General features: G+C 40.2%; 1 protein-coding gene across 6 annotated transcripts in view; it reads left to right on the plus strand.

Moving 5' to 3' along the window:
* SCHIP1 (schwannomin interacting protein 1) overlaps nt 1–22257 on the plus strand; it is a 319470-nt gene that overhangs the window by 197172 nt on the left and 100041 nt on the right. For 3 of the 6 annotated variants that reach the window (XM_087933347.1, XM_087933346.1, XM_087933348.1), the window contains exon 3: nt 18272–18979. In XM_087933347.1, the coding sequence (XP_087789473.1) occupies nt 18272–18979 (708 nt within the window). Of the gene's footprint in view, nt 1–17266; nt 17317–17598; nt 17864–18271; nt 18980–22257 lie in introns of those variants that run through there. The other 3 variants (XM_087933349.1, XM_087933351.1, XM_087933350.1) reach the window with 2 other exon arrangements.

The raw sequence follows: 22257 nt of genomic DNA on the forward strand, positions 1-22257 counted from the left end.
CTACTTCTGCTGACTGTCGGCTGCCAGCAAGCAGTTCAGCAGTTCAATTCTCACCCACTCAAGATTGACTCAGCCTTCCATCCTTCCAAGGTTGGTAAAATGAGGACCCAGATTGTTGGGGGCAATATGCTGACTCTCTAAACCAGGCATGTCCAAAGTCCAGCCCAGAGGCCAATTGCAGCCCATTTTCAAATTTTGAATGGCCCACAGCCTCTACACCCTGCCAGCACAGCCTGTCACTCATCCCTGCTGGCCAGCATTTTTCCCTTTTAATGTTAATGGCTCAAAGAATGTCAGGCTGAATGGTCAGCCCCAGGGGTGGGATTCTACCAGTTCGCACCTATTCACTAGAACTGGTTGTTAACATTCTAAGCAGTTTGGAGAACCAGTTGTTAGAAGAAATTACTGGCCTAATCCTGTAAGGAAGGCAGGAAGGAAACATTTTGGTGTTGCTTACAGAAACTGCCTCTCCATTAACTCTTATTACATTCTTGGCAGGACTAGACTTCCTGTCTCTGGAACTTCTCTGGATTTTTTCCCCCTCCTTTGCTGGTACTTTGCTTGTGTGGAGTGACCATTCAAAGTTACAATGGCACTGAAAAAAGTGACTTATGACCATTTTTCACACTTACAACTGTTTCAGGATCCCCACAGTCATGAGAAGCCAGGCGAGGAGATGGTGCCTCGATATGAGTGATATTGAGTTGGCCACGCCCAGCCAATAACATGACCACCAAGCCACGCCCACCAACTAAGCCATGCCCACAGAACCGGTTGTTAACAAATTGGAATCCCACTGCTGGTCAGCCCCCACACATTTTCACCTCAACAAATCTGGCCCTCCTTGCAAAAAGTTTGGACACCCCTGCTCTAAACTGTTTAGAGAGGCTGTAAAGCACTGTGAAGCGGTATATAAATATTGCACAACAATCAACTGCAAATTCACAGAGAACATTCCCTAATTCCTTTCTATTCAAGTCATCATATGCTTTCTCTAAATCAATAAATGTACAAATAAAAGTGTGTAATTTTTTAAAAAAAATCTTTCACAATTGGTAAAAAATAAGTTTGTACTGTATTTAAATAAATTTCAAAGTTATCCTCAAGAACATTCTGTCACTTTCTCTTCTCTAATATTCAGAAAGCTCAAAGAAACTTATTTCAGTAATGTAATAATGAATCAAGCTGCCTTAGAGGTAGTCCTCAATTTACAGCAGCAATTGAGATGAAAATTTCTGTCATTAAGTGATGTGTATTGTTTTGGAACTTTTGATGACTAGAGAATAAACTGTGTTACAGAAGCCATATAAAAAAAGAGTCAGGATATTTACAAAGCATGATGAAGGAAATAAAGTATACTAAAGGTGGTTTTGTAAAATGATTTTATTTGTTTAAAAACATAAATATTCAACTCTTTGTAATACAAGTTGTTAATGAAAGTAGAAATGCACAATATGTATTAAGTAGAAGAATTAATTAATTAAATTAAGAATTAAATAATTTTGCTAGAGCCAAGGCACAAGGCAACACTCACAAAACAGAAGAGTTTGTTACAAATAGTGATTATATTCAGGACATCTGGAAGTGATACAAACATCTACTCGAGGACAAAGAACATTTGTTTGAGACAATTTGATGGGCTAATAGGAATGACATTCATGAACATAGTAGGCAGATGCAATTGTTTCTTCTTCACAAAACAGGCAAGCTTCAAGAAATAAATGTAGAAAAACTGGAGAAAATGAACAATAGTCTTTATGCTCTAATTTGCCCAGTATAAGGTGTATCATTTAAAAGTAGGCTATTTGCTGGCATTCTTGGATTGCATCTTTAATAATACTTATACTATTAATCTTAATCTACTATTAACTTTACTAATAATATTAATCGAAGCCCCTTAGTGTTTCCCTGAACCATGAGATTGGAGGCACATAAATTTAATAAATAAGTAATCATAGCTCTCTTGTTACAGTTTTGTTCTTTGAACTACTTGTTCATACTAGACTGCAGGGAGAGAGGTCTGACAAGCAAATGAATTGTACATAAGTGAGGAATAGTCTCTGGTGAGTATTTCAAAGAAGACACATTGATTTGCAATTATCACTGAAAAGAGGTCAGATCTTAATTGCAGAAATATATTCTATGTTTCAGGAAGTATTAATTTCCTACATAATCTTATCCAGAAGTCTCACTGGGTTCAAAACATAACAGCCCATCAAGGTAGAGTGGATTAGGGATCCAATGGCATGTATGACAATACTACTTTTATTGTAAAGCTATAGTAACTAAACCTTGCAAGAATGCACTTCCCCACTTCTTCCTTGATTGCTACACGAACTAGAAAGGGTCTTCTTTCTAGTTACATACATACTTCCTCGGGTTATATCCTTTTCCCCAATTCAGACCTCTTTTATTCAACCATTATCTTGGCAACAAATCTTTCTTCTTCCTATCAGGAAAAATGTCTATAGCTGATGCAGAACAATCATGGGTTAATAGAGGAAATATTCAATCTTCACATTTTTCATCTTAAATATTTTTAAATGCCTGCAAAATGGAAGCAATAGTAAACAATTTACATTTGTTCCCTTATTTGATAAGCCACACCATTCAGAAGCATATCAAAAGATATTTGCAGTTATCTTTGCACCAACCTATATTTCAATGAGAATGAAGCAACCTTTAGAGAATTAAGGCATACATCTTTTGGATGTTATTGCTGATATTTTTCTGACAGTCAACTGATGTTGAGCTATGAGAAAATTCATACCCTACTGCCAGGGTATGAAGTCCCTCTGTGATTCTGTTCAAACTACCACTTTGAAAGACATCTAGGCTTTCTGGAAAAGAAAACATTATTATTTTACCTCCCAGATATCCTTCCTTTACACTTTCTTACTATAGTATCCCGCAAGGTATTCACTGCATGGGCAATGCAAGGATAACATACACCGAACCAGTGATGGTGAGATGCACATGCATTCATCTAACAATCAGAAGCTGGAGATGTAGAAGATATTTTTCATCAGTAGAACTCAAAACAGTTCTTAGGCTCTCAGCATTCAGGATAAATAGACACTGCAGAATAGAAAGAAAAACTAAGAAGGCCTAAATTGTAGAGAGGCAACAATTGTGCGCTATAGGAGGTCAAAGGATATAGTGGCCAATAGTTCTCTGTTACAATGAGCTGAATCAAATGTACATAGGTAGTCCTCACTTATCAATGTAATTGGAACCAGGAACTCTATTGCTAAGTGCTATGGTCATAAGGCATGATGTAACATGCCTGTTGACTTATAACAGCCATTCCAATTGTCCCAGTTGCTGTCATTAGGTAAATTCCATATGGTCGCAGCATCCCGTACTTACATGATCACAATGTGCAACCTCCTATAGGCTTCCACACTGAGTTTATTGTCAGAAGCTGGCACTGAAGCTGGCAAGTGATGATCACATGACTGCAGGATGTTCCAATATTATAATTCAGGGGTGTCAAACTCATGTCATCATGATGGCATCATGTGACGTATCAGGACATTTTCCCCCTTCATTAACTGGGCATGGGTGTGGCCAGCGCATGACGCATCTGGACCTCGGACCGTGAGTTACACACCTGTTATAATTGCAAACTGGTTGCCAAGCACCTAAATCACAATCTCACGACTTCAAGGATGTCACAATGGCTGCCAATTGCAAAGATCCATCATAGGATCTGCTTTTTCAGCATTTTTGTATCTTTGAAAGATCTCTGAAGTAGACCAATGTTAAGCTAGGACTACCTGTACAGTTTGGATCTACTGGCTCATTAACAGTATGATCTGCAGCAGCATGGAACAACTTCCAATATTTCTAAATTCCACTGACATCCTTTCCCTATTAAGAAACACAGGAGCAAAAGAACAGCTTCAACAATATCATAGAATTTGAAAAGCTCAGGAGACCTTGGGTGGGTGGGTGGGTGTGGGTGGGTGGCGGGGGAGTGTTATACAATATTCTCATCCATCTTTCGAGCCCATGAAGTAGAAATAGAAAAGGAAAGAATACTGACAATGCAAACCGTATTCTTTGGACATCTTCAGTTTCTGAAATTATGCTTAAGTTATACAGATAATAAAGTCTAGCATGAGGGGACCAAACTTTATTAGAACCAGTAAAAAAAAATTAGTCTATTTTTAGATTTAAAATGGTTACTAATCTCACATATGTATCTCTGGGATATTAATATTAAAAAATAATAATAGTACACAAAAAATATGCTGCTTCCACCTACATACCGACTGGAAAAAATTATTTGCTTGATTCTCAAAGCTTTAAATTAAATGTGGGATGGGGTAGAAGTGTTGCTAAAGTGAAATTTCTTAAAACGATCTTTGGAAAATAGGAAAGTATACTGATTCATATAATTGACTGTCTACATATTAATATTCTGATTATTCGAAAGAAGCTAAGTTTGACATCTTAGTACAGAAATATAAATACGATTTAATAGGTATAATACAGGGCTGATGGAATGACTATTATGATTGAAATGTAAGTCAGCATGGATTTACCAAGAGCAAATCTTGCCAGATGATTCTTGTCTCATTTTTGATTGGATAGTTTCCTTAATAGAGCCTGAGAATGCTATAGACATTAAATATCTTAATTAAAGCAATGTTTTTGATGAAGTACTTGATCACACAGTGATTAGTTACTTAATTGAGGGCTGGATAGCATGACATTTAAATAGGTACATTTCTGACTTGAAATGTGTGTTCAAAAAGTGTTTATCAATGGTTCATTATAACATTGGAGAGAGGGTCACCACAGGAATCAATCCTGGATTCTCTGTGCTTTAATTATTTGTATTAATTACTTGGACAAAGAGATGAGGGGAACATTTATTAGATTTTTAGTTGATACAAAACAGGGTAAGGCATCTAACATTCTACAGAATACATAAATAAAAGTCAGAGTAACTTGATAGATTAGAAAATTGGATGAAAGTAACAGAATGAAATTTAACAGAGACAATAGCCAGGGTCTTCACTCAGGAAACAAAAAAAAGTATTGGAAAAATAGTTGACAACTGCAAAAGAAATGAAATGCTGTTTTAGGTTGAATCAACAGAAGGGTAATTTCCAAATCTCAGAAATAATCATTTTACTTTATTCTGAATTTATTAGAACCCCTGTTTTACCATCATACTTTAAGAAGGATTCACTGCAGATGTCTGTAGAGGTTCTCGGCAATTCAGGTCATGGTTGTCCCAAAAGTGTTTTTTTCAGGAGGCAACTGGACTTCCTTGTTGTTGTTGTTTTTTGAAGACGTTTTGCTTCTCATCCAAAAAGCTTCTTCAGCTTTCACAGGATGGTGGGGAATGGAAGGATTTATATTCCTTGAATAAGTTTCTTGGATGAGAAGTGAAACATCTTCAAAAGAAAAAACAAGAAAGTCCAGCTGCCTCCTAAAAAAGCACCTTTGGAATTCACTGCAGATGAACAGATTTTTTTTTTTAATGGCAATGAAGAGAAACTGGGAGACTAGAAACTATGGAGATAACAGTTTAAGGAGCTGCATATGTGCAACAGTGATAACTTTTCAAATACAGGACACAGAATAGATTCAAAGTAGAGGAAGACAGATTTTGACTGAATGATAGAAAAACCTCTTAATAATAAGTGCAATTCAATGGTGGGACTAATTACCCCAATAGGTGGTAATCTCTTTTTCATTGGATAAGTTCAAGTAAAGACTAGGCAGCCATTTGTCTTGGATTTCTACATTGACCAGGGGAATTGATTTATTGTTCCTTTGAGTCAGTGTTGATTCCCAGAACTGTCTGGAGAAGATCTGCAGTTTTCCTGACAAGGGTTTTTTGGAAGTGGCTTGCCATTGCTTATATCCTAGGGCCAAGAGAGAACTGCCCCAAGATCACCCATCCAGACTGAGAACTCACAATCACTTGATTTTTGCCTGATGTCTTAACCACTACACTTCTTGGGAGAACGGATACAATGTTCCCTTCCAACTTAATTACTTTACAATTCTTTAATATATCATTCCACTGATATTTCATGCAAAAAATCTACAAAAATTGCCATCAACCCCTTTATTTCATTCCATTAAATATTGTTCTTTTTAGATTGATCTATAATTATTTCTTATTCATTTTCATTTTATAAAGGTTATTTATAAAGTTTGTGTTTGTTTTTCATTATTTCAAATGTTATCATTCCGTGAAGAGGATGGGTGGTTAATAAATTTGATAAATTAATTAATTAATGCAAAATTCAAGACTGTACAAATCAAGGTCTCTGCTCACTTTATGCCTATGATTATTCTGTCCAGTAAAATGATGTGAGATATTGTGACCATAAGTCAGTTAAATGAGATCCTCAGCTGAGCTTAAACCTATATCACCATGATCAGAGTCCAACACATTTTGATGACTATGTCATATTGACTATAAAGACAATAGGCAAACAAATGTAAGTTCTACCCAGGCATAGGTTTTATTTCTTTATCTTCAGCCAACTTGTCTGACGTGTTTCAGATCACGTCCTCTTCACTTATGATTGTCTCTAGCAAAATTAGCAGAGACATATTTACCCTTCCCTTTCATTGTTCCAACCAATAATCTGGATTTCTTTTCTAGAGACTTCATTTTTGTGTTGTTATTATAGCATAAAAGCATGTCATAGACTGAAAGAATACTGCTGTCATCATGATATATTGCTTCATTGAGTCTAAGATCTTAACTGTTCAAAGAAAATGAAATTTCTCTGGACAAATATCAAAAGCTTGGGTTCTTCAAAATATTAACTTTGATAGAAGAAACTTGTGGTAGATGAAGAAAATGAAACTTAATATGAAGAGATCTAATCATTTTCATCTTAACAGAAGTAACAGACCTTAATAGAAATAAACGGTTTTCATTGAAATTAAAATCAATTTATTTTTTTAAACTTAAGAATTTATATTTTAATCCTATAAAGACAGTGGTCTAAAGCACACAAAACAAAAACTCAATTCTCCACTCTTTGAAGGAGTGTCCAAGAAGAGTTTTATGCAGTAGCTGTTGTTCTTAATGCATTGGCCGCTTATTGTGGAAAATCCGGGTTTGCTAAAAACTCTTAATTCAAAACATGTGGAAAACCACAAGCTCTATGAGCAAGTCAAATGCTCAAAATAATAGTAGCAATATATTTATATTGCTTTAAACTAAATTATTATTTATTAAATTATAAATTAAATAATATATTTAATTCAGTTTAATGCTAGGCATGATATAATGCATTTCAGAGCACGGTTTTACCTATCTTTAGGGACACCTAAAAATGTCAATTCAAAAAGTACATTTTTCTAGGTATTATTATTACTTATTAGTATTATGCAGTTTAGGTGCCATACGTTCCTCAAAAATGAACAATTTTCTGCAGCTATTATCAGGGGAGTGAAAATAATATTGTATTGAAATGTCTCATATAATTCCATTCTTTTAGAAAATACTTACATGTTAAAAATTACAAGGGATGTTTATTTGCAAACCCAACTTATCTGTGGGAGATAAGAATGCTTCAAATGTATTTTCAGGTAGTTCTCAACTTAGGACCGTTCATTTAATGACTGTTTGAAATGATGGCAGTGTTGAAAAAAGTGTCTTACATAGTCCTCGCACTTACAATGGTTGCAACATCCCTGCAGTCATGTGACAAAAAGTTGGACAATTGGCAACAGGCCAATATATTTAAACAGTTGCAGAGTCCCAGGGTCATGTGATTGCCATGGTTGGATGCCCCCTGGGAAATTTCAATGGGAAAGCTGGATTTGCTTAATGACTGTGTGGTTCACTTAATGACCATACGATTCACTTAACAACCATGGTTAAAAAAAAGATTGTAAGATTGGGCATGACTCACTTATCTAGAAGTATATAGAAGTTCTGGTCCCAACTGTGATGGTAAGGCAAGCAAATAACAAAGCAAACCACAGAGTTAAAAACTGCAGCCAAATGACTTCCTACAGCACTTGCGTATCTGCTGAAGACTATCAATTGGCTTTATGTTATAAATAGATTCAGAAGATCGTGCAATTAATGTTATAGTGTTCCAGAAATGATTTTTACTATAGTATCATGAAACCATTTGATTTTATAGTACCATAAAAGAACCATTACCAACTCAGAACCTCTTTATTCCTTTTTTTTTAAAAAAATCATCATCCTTGGATATTAAAGCTGAGGCAAAGAGAAATAAATAGGAATGCTTAAAAAGTGCCTCACAAGTTTCCATGTCGTACCTTCTTTCCTGTCTGTCAGGAAATCATGTTTGGCTGAATCAGACATTGGGATCTAAGTGCTATTGCATTTAAACCAGAGGTGGTATTCAGCAGCTTCTGACCAGTTCTGGAGAACCAGTAGTGAAAATTTTGAGTAGTTCAGAGAACCGGTAGTGGAAATTTTGAGTAGTTTGGAGAACTGGCAAATACCACCTCTGACTGGTCCTGCCCCCATATATTCTCTGCCTCCTGAGTCCCAGCTGATCAGCTGGGTCTTCTTTTGTTGCCCTGCACAGGAGAACAGAGCTGGAAAGCAGGTTAGTGGGGTGGGAATGGAAATTTTGCAGTATCCTTCACCTGCCACGCCCACCAAGCCACACCACGTCCACCAAGCCATTCCCACAGAACCTGTAGTTAAAAAATTTGAATCCCACCACTGATTTAAACCCTTCATCAATCAGAATAGAGCTGGAAGGTTTTGTAGTTCAAACCCGTCCTCAGGCAGCAGACTCTATATCACTGAACCGAGTGCTGAAAGTGCATGCATGTGCCCGAACCCCCAAAATGCAATCCGCGTGTGGCCTCATTTCCCCTTTCCCCTGAGCATGCATGTGCCCCCCACCCTTGTGCATGTGCACACGCCCACCACATATGCCCCACCCCCCCATGAATGCACCCACAGGGGGGCCTGCATGTGCCCCCCTGCACATGCGTAGCAGAGAGCCGACAACCAGCTGGCTGGCGGGAGGTGCACACACATGCATGGCGGAGCTGAACTGGGGCGACGGCTCGCGTACCCACAGAGAGGACGCTTCGTGCCAGCTATGGCACCTACGCCATAGTTCGCCATCACAGCCCTATACCATTTCAGACAGGTAGTTGCTGTCCAATCTTTAAAAACCTCCAGTGATGAAGCACCCACAACATCTGAAGGCAAGCGGTTCCACTGGTTAATTGTCCTCACTGATTGGAAGTTTCTCCTTAATTCCAGGTTGCTTCTCTCCTTGATTAGTTTCCATCCATTGTTTCTTGTCCTGTCCTCTGGTGGCTTTGGAAAATAAGCTGACCCCCCCCCTTCATCAGTAAGTACAGGAAACCTCTGAACAGTGGTGAGATTCAATTTTTTTACTACCGCTTCTGTGGGCGTGGCTTGGTGGGCGTGGCAGGGGAAGGATACTGTAAAATCTCCAATCAGGGATGGTGTTTGCCGGTTTTCCAAACTGCTCAAAATTGCCGCTACTGATTTTCCAGAACTGGTCAGAACCTGCTGAATACCACCTCTGCCTCTGAACCCAAAGGAAGGTGGATAACCAGAGACAGTAGTAGATCCATTCAAGTACTGTATTACAAGATAGGAAGCAAACTACCATCAGATGGTGGTTATGATTTATAAAGACTTTCATGGCACAGGACTAGATTATTTGAGAAATTTGGGTCCCTATTATTGAACTAAGTCATCTGATGTGCCCAAGAAACATGTCTTCTCTGTTGGGGGACCTATCCTGAGGAACAGCATATATCCCTGAGATTAGAATGGCATTATTCTTACCAGCGTTTCACGAGGACCAAAAACTTGCTTTTTCTTTTAGTGAGCTCTCTCTAGGGGTTATTGGATTGTGACTGGCATCAGACATGCTACATTTTTATCATTGTGGTTTTGAAAGATATTTAAGTTGTCAGTCTGAAAACAATGTTAGCTGCTCGGAGTTTCATTTGCAAGTGGGGTGACCAAATAATTGAATGAATAAATATGAATGAATAAAATGTGTTTCTAAATCTAACCCATTTTTCAAATGCCAACTAAAGTTTAAAGCAGCTACAACAATTTCAGTGTATTTCATCAGCTCATTTTTAATGTCAATGATTTTCATCAGCTCCTCTAGCCCAATTAATTAATTAAATTTAATTAATTTGCTTACTGTAATTAAAGTAACCACTCAGCTTGGCACTGAGTTCAGAAAAACAGAGTGGGCTGTCCAATGTTTTCTGACAGTCCATCTTTTTATTTATTCAAAATAAACTTTATATTTCCAAGATACAGACAACACATTTAAACCTGATAAATACTGTCTGTTAGAGCACATGGCTTTATTTTTGCAAATGAAGAAACACTGAAAGCGTTTCGGCTGAAACTGAAAGGTGATTAAATATACATTATGGAAAGCCTTCCTTTGTAAGAGTGTTTTTTGAAGACTGCAAATTTGTACTCTAGAGCAAGCTTCAGTGAACCAGGACATAATAAAGCAGATTAGCTTTTTAACTGAGATATTTATAGGCTACTAGTAATTAGTTGCAATTTTAAAAATTGGATAAATCACAAAGTTAGTATAAACTTGTAATTATGTGGAGGTAACTATATTTACATCCTCTAGTGCAGCTGTATGCAAAATGCACCAAAGTCTACACATTAAAATAGGAAGCCTAATGATATTTCACAGGAAGTCCACATAAAAACATTAAAATAAATGTGCTTTGGGCTGTATTTTGAAGCAGGTGAAATCAGGGTGAGAATATTAGTATTAGCCTCCTTTTATGATCATTTTTTTCATGAAGGTTTTTCGGGAGTTGTTACCAGCTAATATACACCCATTACACAGTATACTTATTTAAATCACTTGTCAATTTGGTTCTCCAAATGAGACACTTGCTTCTACCCTACCTTTTGCATTCTCCAGAGTGGTTGTAAGGAAAATGGAAAGCTTTGCTTCCTATCTTCCCCCCTCCTGTTTACTCCAGTTAATGATTAAACACGACCCAAATATCCATTGACTATCTTTTGCCAATTTTGTACTTTCTCATTGGATCTGGTCTAATTAAAGATGCTTCCAATGCTATACAGTGGTTCTTTGAGCAACAATATTTTCACTATGGACTGTCCTGGCTTTGAACATCTATCAAACAACCTCACTAACTCAGTTTCATACGTTATTCAAGGTATGATGGTGGTAGAAGTGGTGTTTATACCATTATAACCTTTCACCGTGACAACTAATACTGATTTATCCTGGTTATTTAAACTGCTACAACACTTCATAAGAGGATCTATCCTGTTTTCTCAAAGCTGCCAAGGATCTTTGGAAAAGGGCTTTGTCAAGAAAAGAAAAGTATATATACTGACTCATTCAGATGGTCAAAGAGTTCCAAATGACTAGTGAGATAAGGCTAGAAGGAACACATTCCACATACATCATGTTCCATTCAACATGCTTTATAATGTCATTAATCATGCATTCCATATTTTATAGTCAACATTAAGCATTTTGTATCAGCGTAAGCATAATGATCCAATAATCTGAAATGTGAGCAAAAGCTTCTATATAGGAGTATATCAGAGGAAGGAAAGAACATGATAATGGACCTGTGCAGGGGTGGGATTCTACCTGGTTGGTCTAGTTCTATAGAGCTTGTTGTTATGATTCTGTGCAGTTTGGAGAACTAGCAAATCACTCCACTGGCTGGCCCTGCCCTGTCCTGCCCACTCACTCCTTACCTGGCATGCGCACCATCCAACTTGCCTCCCCCCGACCATATGTTCTGCTGTGCAGGGAGATTTAGATTAGGTAGAAAGCAGGAAATGGTTGGATTTGTTGCTTTCTAGCTAATCTAAAAGCAGAGCTGAACCTTTCCTAGGACTGAAGCTTCTATTTTTCAGTGCAGACTCAGGCAATAGATTGCAGAATGGTAGATTTCCAAGTGATTCTGTGATTCTGTTAGCAACTCAATCTGACTGCCTGCTTTGCCTGATTTTGGGTAAAAGTTGCTCTTTTCTTAATAAAAAAATCAATATTTACATACATGGTGTGTTGTGAGTTTATTTTGTGAGTTTGCTTGCAAGCAAATTTTATATGACAGACTCAGGCAATAGATTGCAGAAAGATAGATCTCTGAGTGAATCTGTGATTCTGTGAGCAACTCAATCTGCCTGCCTGATTTTGCGTAAAAGTTGCTTTTTAATAAAAAATTCAATATTTACATAAATATTTACAATATTTACATACAAGCCATGCCCAGCCAGTCATGTGACCACCAAGCCACACCCACAAATTAGGCCACACCCACAGAACCGGTTGTTAAGAAATTTGAATCCCATCCCTGGACCTATGGCTTCTTTATACTGTACAACACTAAACCAGTTTAGCATTCTGTCTAAATTTCTGCAGGCAAGATGGGCCAATAATATTAATTCCATATTGAATATTTACACACAAACCTGGTGTGAAGTTTGGTATATGGTTTTAGATCTTTCAAAGTGAAAGATAGTTGAATGTCTCTTCATATTCTCTTTGTAGCAGAAATCATTCACTGCATATGATTAAATGAAACATTGTGAATTTCACAGAATGAATGGAATCTGCAAACTGTTTCTAAGAGATTTGAGAGTAGGAGTGATAGAGTAAACATCTACGGCAGTGATAGCTAACCTTTTCGACACTAAATGCCCAAAGCGCAAGTGTGCATTGCCAACATGCAATGTGTGTACACTCCCTGTGCATGCACCCCACCCCCACATGTGCCCCTCCCCCACACATGCATGGCAGAGACCCGAAGACCAGCTGGCCGGCAGGAGGTGCGCACACGTATGCTGCAGAGCTGAGCTGGGGCAAGAGCTTGCGTGCCCAGAGAGAGGGCTCTGTGTGCCACCTCTGGCATGCATGCCATAGGTTCACCCTCACGGGTCTATGGAGATTCTCAGTCATCCAGGTCATGGTTGCCTCAAAGGTGTTTTTTTGACAGGCAACTGGACTTTCTGGTTTTTCTTTGAAGACATTTTGCTTGTCATGCAAGAAGCTAATGGAATATGGTACCAGTTGATCTTGAATAGTAAATGGTAAACTATGTGCCATTTTGATGTTAGGGTCATGCAGTGTGCTGGCTATCAGCCTATAAAAGCTGGAAAGTTCATGCTGCTTGTCAGACAATCATATATGTGGTTTTTTTTAATCCTACCTTTTATTCAGGGGCTGAGCGGGGAGGATATACATAGCATTCCCTTCTATTGTTCCCCAACAGTGCTGTGAGGTAGGTTGGGCCAAGATTGACTATCCTAAAGTCCTCCAGTGAAATTCCATGGCTACAGGTTGACAAGCCTGGGTTTCCTTAGTTCTAATCCACAACCTGACTGCGACATAACATTTGGCTTTCAAGGTATTACTCAGAGGTTACCTATCAGTTTTATTATCACTGGGGGCTTACTTTTAGAGAGATCTAGGTTTCTAGCCATAAACCAATCTTATCATGATTACCTCTTCTGTTGTAGTCACAATTCTTTTCCTACCAGCTATGTTCAGAGTATTAGGATTCCGTTGTATAGTTTCAGGATGTTACAAGTGTTCCTGCCTGTTGAGAAACAGCTTCTGAGTTATGCAGCTATTTTGGGATCAACAAAGTTTCTTTGGTGCAACTTCACTTGATTTATAAGAAGCCTGATTCTGTTGACCTTCTGGGTTTCTTGCAGAGCTCATCCATTTCCTCAAGTGGTTTTTTTTGGGGGGTGGGGGGGGGGAAGTAGAGTTTTCTAGGGAAAAGTTTCAGGTATATCTTTTTTTTTTCCTTTTACTATTATTATTTCAGAGGAAGTTGGATTTTTCCCCAACTGTGATTTGTTTGCAGAATTTATTTTACTTCTATGAGTGTTAATTTATCTGTAAGGGTTTTGCATATTGCATAGTTTGACATTTTTTTAAAAAGCTGGCAGGATGGCTAAAGCTCTGGATGGATATACTAAAAATGGATTTATATAAATCAAAATAATCTTTGTTAGCTTTTCAAAAAGATTTTAACAATGAAAGATGAATACCTCTAAAAAAAAGGGCTTGTATATCCTGCTAAGATTTTTTAAAATAAAAGGTTACTCAGTATTTGAACCAGTATATAGTCTTGTAAACACATATGGGCAGTCCTCACCGTGTAGCCATTTGTTTAGTGGCCATTCAAAATGATGAATGGCGCTCAAAAAGTGATTTAAAACTGGTCCTCACACAAAAGTGAGTTTTGCCCCATTTTACAACTTTTTTTGCCACAATTGTTAAGTGAATCACTGCCGTTGATAAGTTAGTAACCCAGTTGTTAAGTGAATCGGGCCTCCAAATTGATTTTGCTTCCCACAAAAGGTGATCTAATGAGCTTGGGACACTGCAATCGTCATAAATATGAATTGGTTGGGCAAGCATCTGAACTTTGAGCCATGATCATAGGGATGCTACAAAGGTTTAATTGTGAAAAATGGTCATAAGTCATTTTTTTCAGTGCCATTGCAATTTTGAATGGTCACTAAATTGTAAGTCAAGGACTACCTGTATTGGCTATGCGTCTTTTGAGCCCTTGCATTCAGCAGGTAACCACGCCTCAGTGGCACAGTGGTTAGAATGCATTACTACAAGCTACTTCTGCTGACTGCCGGCTGCCTGCAATTTGGCAGATCGAATGTCACCAAGCTCAGCCTTCCATCCTTCCGAGGTGGGTAAAATGAGGACCCAGATTGTTGGGGGCCATATGCTGACTCTGTAAACTGCTTAGAGAGGGCTGTAAAGCACTAGAAAGCAGTATAGAAGTGCTATTGCTATGTAGTCCAAAAGAGGAGAAAATCCTGATTATAAGGAAACCTAAACAGCCTCTCCAATTCCAACATGAGTTTAAGATTGGAGAGAGCAGCAGGTAGCTTCTAACCTCATCGTCCTATAGTCAGGTAATTAGCTAATTTATGGTTCTGTGTGGTATACAAACATAATCATAGTGCTTAAAAGGAGTCCTTGTTCACCTACAGCAAGGTTCTTCATATTTTGAAATTGATGGAAAGGTCAGTTCTCCACTTTGCGTTTAGCATTCAGTCTATCTTCCCTATCCTGATGCTCTCCAAATGGATTGAATTAGAAGCCTTGACTAGTGTGTGCCATACTGCTGGATAATTCTGAAAGGTTCAGACCAACAAATAGGAAAAGCTGCTGGACTGACTTAGGTATAATCAAATTCAAGGTGACAAAATATGACTCAGATATGGACCTAGGACTCATATATGGAATTAAGCAGAATTAGTGGAATTCAGCAGGTATAATGGTCAAAATCAGAAGGAATTCTGCAACACTATAGAACACAAGTGTCAAATTCGCGGCGACCTGTTACTGTCACGTGACGTAATGGCGATGTTTTTCCCCTTTGCGGAGTTGGGGTAGGCATGGCCTGTGTGATGCATCCAGCCTCTGGGCCACCAGTTTAACAACCCTACTATAGAATAACAAAATAACAGTTGGAAGGGAATAAGTTACAATGAAGTCAAAGGATCTGACATAGGCTATTTGATATCCGGTCTCCTGCTTGAGTACGGCATTGGAGATCTTCTAGTCCAACCCCCTACTCAAGCATATATACCCGTGATGACGAACCTATGGCATGCATGCCGCAGGTGGCACGCAGAGCCATTTGTGCCAGCACGTGAGCAGCAGGCAAACTTACCTCACTGTGCATGTGTGTGCCTCACAGATGATTTTTGGGCTGTTTGAGGCCTTTTTTGGCCTCCCAAAAGCTTGAGGAAAGCCTCTGCAGCCCCCAAAATAGGCCCAATTAATCACTTCCTGTATTTCCAGAAATACTGGAAGTGATGAAACGGGCCTATTTTTCAGCCTGCAGAGGCTGCAGAGGCTTTCATCAAGCCGCTGGGAGGCTGAAAATCATCTGGGAGGTGCAGTACAGGTAAGGGGGCATGGGGGGATTGCGCGCGCATGTGCAGGGGATGTGGTGGGGCATGTACATTGCCTTCTGGGTGCTGGCATGTGAGCGTGCGCGCACAATTTTTGGCACAGGAGCCCAAAAAGGTTAGCCACCTACTGCCCTATACTATTTCAGACACTACCACTAGCCTAAGTCATATCATTTGACTTTATTGTAACCTTCTTTTCATAAGTAGGAGTGTTTCTGTTGTAAAAATTTGTTTGTCATCCAACTCCCAAGGACTTTGGGCAGTTCACAAGTAAATGCATTAAATGCACACACAAATTTCAACATTAAAAGGATGAAAGATAGAAATGACCAAAAAAAGTTGAACAGGAATGAAGAAACAAATCTTTATTCACCTTTGCCAAAAACCTGGGCAAGAAACCAGGTGTCCCAATTTTATACTGAGTGCCAAAAAGTTAGTTTAAATATCCAATATCATGGATTTCCATCCATAGCTAGCCTCTCTTCTGTATACAGCTGAAATGCTTTAAATGCTAATATTAACCATATTAGTGAGAATCAGGGGAGAAACTTGCTCTTCTGAGTTCAAAATAAAGACCATCTGTAAGAAGCATCTGTCACTTTATGGAAGGGACTCAAAGATTGCCACTTATTTTCTTCTGAGGATGGAGCAAGGAAACAATTTAATTAAAGCCCCTTTTTTGGACTTGCTCTCCAAAAGCCGAAAAGTTCCTACTGCTCTTTCAGAGTTTTCCTGTGTTTGAAAGGAACGTGCAAATAAATGCACAAGAGGATTTCCTTGTTATCACACTCTTCACTTAGGTCTTCTTTAACCATGTCAACCTCCAAAGTAATAAAAACTACCGTGCCTCAGCCTGGCAGCTGTTCTGGTGCCCAGGAGGAGAAAGCGCTCAGCATATGTTCAGAGATCGCCTTTAACTCCAAAGTTTTTTAGGACTTTTAAAAAAAGAAAGTAGTAGTTGGGGGACATTTGGCCAGGGGAAAGAACAGGGGTGGGTGGGGACGAATCAAAGCAGGGTTATTCTTTTGGAATGCTCAGGTAGATATTTAACTTTTCCATTTTCAATCCAGGTGTTCAAACAAAACCAGTTGAAATATAACCCAAGGATTTGCTCAGGGTTTTGTTTGTTTTATTTTTTGCCACCGACACTTACTCTTTCCTGGACTATTGATTTTCACGACAGTAAAAAAAAAAAAAACCACAGGGAGAAGGACATTGACCTAGGATACAAAGATGGGGGGAGCTTCTTCAATCGTTATTTCATCCTGCAGACTAGGAAACTGCCTGCCTTCCGTCCCTCCCTAGCCTTGACACACAACCCAACTCGTTGCTGTGTGTCTCCACATGCCGGCGCGGAAACAAGGGTGGGGCCCAGCGGGCGACAATGCGCGGCCTTGTGGAATTTGCAGGGAGGGAGAGCAATTAAACCGACCCGCCAACCCCGACGCGCCTCCTTCGCTTCCCCTGCCTCAGCGTTAAGCGTGCAGTTTCTCCGGCCGGGCTCTCTCTCTCTCTCTCTCGGGCGATACCGCAGGGGGCGATGTTTTCCCATTGACTTTTCCCCCCTCTTTTTACGCCGTTTACGTGGGGACGGGCTCTCCCACTCTCTTCCTCCCCTCCCTCCCTCTCTCCATCTCTCTCTCTCTCTCTCTCCTCCCCCTTCTCAGCCCGCTTTCTTTTCAGTGCTACCGGCGTAGCTTTTTTTGTTGTTGTTCCCTTCCCCTCCCCTCCTTCGTTTAACTGGACGCGAAGGAGCCGGGAAGTTTCCGGTGCCGGTGGCTGGCAAGGTTGCCGGCGGTTGCGTCGGAAAACTGCTGGGTGGCGTTGTGTCTCGCCGTTGTTTCCTGCCCCGATCCACACCGGGCGATGTTATCAGAAGCCTCTGGGCGGCCGTGCCCGATGAGTGCCTAGGTGGGGCGTGGGGGGGAGCGGGGAGCCAAGCCATCCATCCCTTTCTCCCGTGGGAGATTTCCCGTCTCCTTCCTGGAAAAGTGCCCCTTCCCCCCCGCACCCACCCCGCGCCTGGGTGTGTGAGGGCTTTGCAGGAAACTTTGGGAAGTGACGGGGGCGCCCCCCCCTTCCTGCCCTTCCCTCTCTTTCTCTCCCTCCTCCCCCTTTCCATTAAGACTGCCGGCAGCATCTGGAGCGCCTGGTGCTGAACTGTGCCTGGTGGGGCTGGTTACTTCTGGAGCGGGGGAAGCAGCTGCCGCCGAGCACAAAAAGAAGTCTGTCTTGCCTCTTGTGTCTCTCCATCCCGCTCCCCCTCCCTCCCTCCCTATCTATAATGCTCTTGGTCTCGCTCTCTTTTTCCTTCTCCAGGATGGCATGGATCTAGGGAGCGACCCCTGCAGCAGCCGCTCCAGCTCCGAGTCCACTTCCAGCAAAGTGACTCCTTGCTCGGAATGCAAATCTTCCCCGTCGCCTACCAGCCTGGATTTGGCTGCTTTGGAGGACTCCGAGGAGGAGGAGGAAGAAGAGGAGGAAGAGGAAGAGGAAGAGGAGGAAGAAGAAGGAAGAGAGGGGGAGGAGGTCGAGGAGGACGCCTTCCAGGAGTCTACCGCGAGGAAAGGGATTGATGTATGGAAGGAGGATGGGGACTATGCCCCGCGCCATGCCAAAACCACCCCTACCAGGAGGAGTTTAACCCGAGAGCTGGTGGAGGTGAGGAGTACCTGCCTCAGCCTCCCCACTGCCACCATGCCCCCTCCAGCTCCCACCACGAATCCCCCTCCCCATCCTCACCGTCACCTGCAGGACCTTAGGCACAATGCCAACATGGTGCCATCCAGCCACCGGACTGGACACAAAGGGGGTGTGGGTTACAGCAAAGCCCCCTGTCTCCAGAGAGCTCAACAGGGAGGTCCTTTGCTTGCCTTCCGCCCCGTGGAGAACTCCTTAGGAGGGGATGCTTTGAAAGAGCAGGAGCCTCAGCTGCCCACTATGGACTGGGAAGCACTGGAGAAACACCTGGCTGGGTTGCAGTTCCAAGAACAGGAGCTCCGGAGCCAGAAGAGCAACTACACCTCTGTAAGTTGGTCTCTTTCCTCTTTATTTTTCTTGCTCTTTCTCTTTGCTCCCTTTTTACACGGTCAGAGTAACAGTGATGAGAATTAAAGTGTTAATGTTAGTGGAATTGCTGCTACTTAAGGAGACCGGAGGGTGAGTCATTTCCCGTGCGAGGGAGGGCATTGGATGATTATGGTGGTTTTTTTTCCCATAGAAGGTAATTTCCAAAGGGCAGCTGTATTACTTAGATTGGGGTAGCTGGTTGCTTCCTTTTTTCCTCCAAATATGTCCTGGTATTTGGGCTTGCAAGAAACCTCGTGTGCATTGTAGTGTGTTGTGTAGAGTGGGAGAATGGCTCCCTTGGATTCAGATGTAGACAGGAAAGAGACAAGTGTTATGCCTTGTCCCTTTTGTTCTGCAAGAGAGATTGGTTGATTGGCCCGCCTTAGTCTTGAGAATTAGGGGCTTTGGTGGGTGATCTTTTCTGTTGGGAAGGGAGGGAAGAGCTGGGAGGGTGATCCTGAACCACTTCCTGTTCCTTATCAGAAGAACACCTGGCTGCATTCAGAAAAGCCAGACGTGTGGGTGGCCTTAAGAGGGGGAGAAGGAGTGGGAAATGTAAGCAGGAATCTTAGCCAGCTGGTGCATGTCTCATTTTGAATTTGCCCTAATGAAAGGGTTTGTGCTATCTAATGGCCTGTTTCTCTGCCCTTCCTTTCTAAAGGTACAGCAGAACTTGCAAACTTGGGTAGTTTATAATGTTTATTTTTTTAAAAAAAACATGTGGTTTGTTCTGCAACAAAAATCTCTTGTTTAATCTAATAGCTCTGCTAACATTGTATCACTTTTGCCTTGGGATGTGACTTGAAAATCTAGGGCCTTCAGGTCTTAGAGATTGGGTGTAACACTCTTTGACTTTAGGGCATGATAAGTAACTTCATTTTTTTCAGCATAATTGACATTGTTGCTTCCAGCAAGAGAAGGGCAAAGGGAAGGGGACTTCGTTTGGTGTCTTTCCTGAGGGACAGAGCAAGTAAAGATCTGTTCCATATTGCAATTTGCTCTAATTGCCCTTTTGTCTCTGCATCCAGAGCTCATTATCTATAAATACTGGATAGAAATGGAAGACATGATCTTCACTAGATTTAAAGGGAGAAAGCTTTCTTTCAAGGGTTTTTTTTTTCTATTTCTCTGTAAAGACAGATCAGATGCAAAGTCCAATAATAAAGTGCTATTATCCCAGCATTTGTAACTTCAATAATGTTAGATTCAACAGAGATGCTGATGACACTGCATTTTAAATATGGTGTACTTTTGGAGAGAATATGTGATTTCAGAAGTATTTTGCCTGTAGATAAGAAATCAAGAGAGATGGCTGAAATGCCCAGCTTTATTTCTTGCTGGGACAGAAAAGTCTGATATTGTTCTGTAAAGCAAAGAAGCTTATTTTAGGCTTCAAAATCTCTCTGGTGCCTGCTCTGTGGACAGATATCTGGTTTTTTATGTTTTTGTTTTTTTCACTTTTGCAGATCTTTCAGTTTAGCAGGTGTTTAGTAATGACTTGTGAAAAGATGCCCAATTCATGTTTCCTAACCCTCTAGTTAAATTAGATCTCAGTCAATCTGCTTTGCCTGTCAACAACCATTAATGTATTTTCTTTTTTATAAACGATCTGTAAATATATTTCCCAAAATGTGACACTCTGAAACTTACTTAAATGTTTACTTCAATGATGCAGTAGAACTACACAATGAATTACAAACACTATTAAACGTGGTAATTTTACTTGAAGACACTAGTTTTATTTCCAAGTTTAAATTATTTCCTAAGGTTTTTTTAGAAGTTTACAACTTGCTGATGGTCTTCAATGAATCAATATACTACTAAAACTCTCCTGTCTACTTGTCTGTAACCTTAAATTAGAAACAATGCATCATAGGATAACATTTTTTGAATCAAGATACCTCAAAAGTCACCCCAAACCAGTGCACGTGGGATTGACATTTCAAGGATCTTTAGACCAATGATACTGACAAAGTTGTGGCCTCTGCAGACTCATCACACGGCCACAACTGTGGACACATGATTGCCATTTCCAATGATCTCTGACAGCTTCCCACAAGCAAAGGAAATGTGGAAGCTGACAGGAAGTTGGAACTAGCTCCCATTCTCATTGTTGGTTTTTTTTGGCCTGCCCATAGTCATTCCAATTATCAGTTCAGGGAAGGAAAAATCTCTTAAACAATGACTCAACAGATCATGGATTGTCTTGTTTTCTGTTAATGTTTCTTCTTTGAAACCTTTTTTTCTTTCTGGACCCTAAGGACCATGTGAAAAGTGGAGAATGGGTTCACTAAATGACTCTGGCATTCACTTAATGACTGATGTTCCATTAACAACTGCAGCATTTGCTAAATGACCACTGCAAAAAAAAATGTAAAATTGAGTTGATCATGTGATGACCCCTTAACAACCTACTTTTTTTTCTTTTTGGAATCCTGTAATCCCTTTTTATTTGGGTGGAAGCTGGGCAACTGACTAGAGTTGAGTATTTACTGACCGGATGTTCTTCCTGATGCCTACACAGAGTTCACAGCAGATATTTTCTCTTCACACCCTAATAGAGAAACATATCAATCTTCCAAGTGGGAGGCGATCATCTTCACCTCTAGGCCACTACTCCACTCTTAACAACCTACATTACTTGTAATTCCAGGCTCAATTAGGGTCATCAGTTGAGGACTACCTTTATTTAGTCAATTTTAATTTTTGTGTTAATATATTTCTAAACAATAAACGCCAAACATTGAGTCAAGATGGAAAATAGGCAGTAGGCTCTTAGATTTTTCTGAAAGCCAGTTCCCATCACAGCAGACAATGTTATTCATAGTGGTATCTACTGAGAATTAATTGCTAGCCTATTCACATGGCCATTGTCCTAAGACAAGAGTGGGCAACCTGAGAATATTGCTAAACAATTGGGCCAAATATCCTCATCTTCATTCCTTCTGTCTTACTGTGATACGGGGGCTGTATCTGACAGAGTGTGTAGTGCATTCACCACCACTCTGATGTTTAACCTACAGTATTTCACTTATGATACATTGGCCAAAATACATCATTTGAGTTCCTGAATTAAAGGTGGTATGTAAATCTGATAGCATGAGCATCCTGGTGTACTCCTTTCAAGGAGCAGCAGGAAGTTTTCAGTTTATCTAGACTCTATTTCAACTCTAATTTTTTTCTGGAAACTTTGCAGGGTCTACTAATGTCAGTATAAGATAAACTTTCATAAATAT

The sequence above is a fragment of the Pseudonaja textilis genome, chromosome 4 (assembly GCF_049901715.1).
Source record: "Pseudonaja textilis isolate UNSWEBS1 chromosome 4, rPseTex1.2, whole genome shotgun sequence".
In the NCBI taxonomy this organism is placed as follows: domain Eukaryota; kingdom Metazoa; phylum Chordata; class Lepidosauria; order Squamata; family Elapidae; genus Pseudonaja; species Pseudonaja textilis.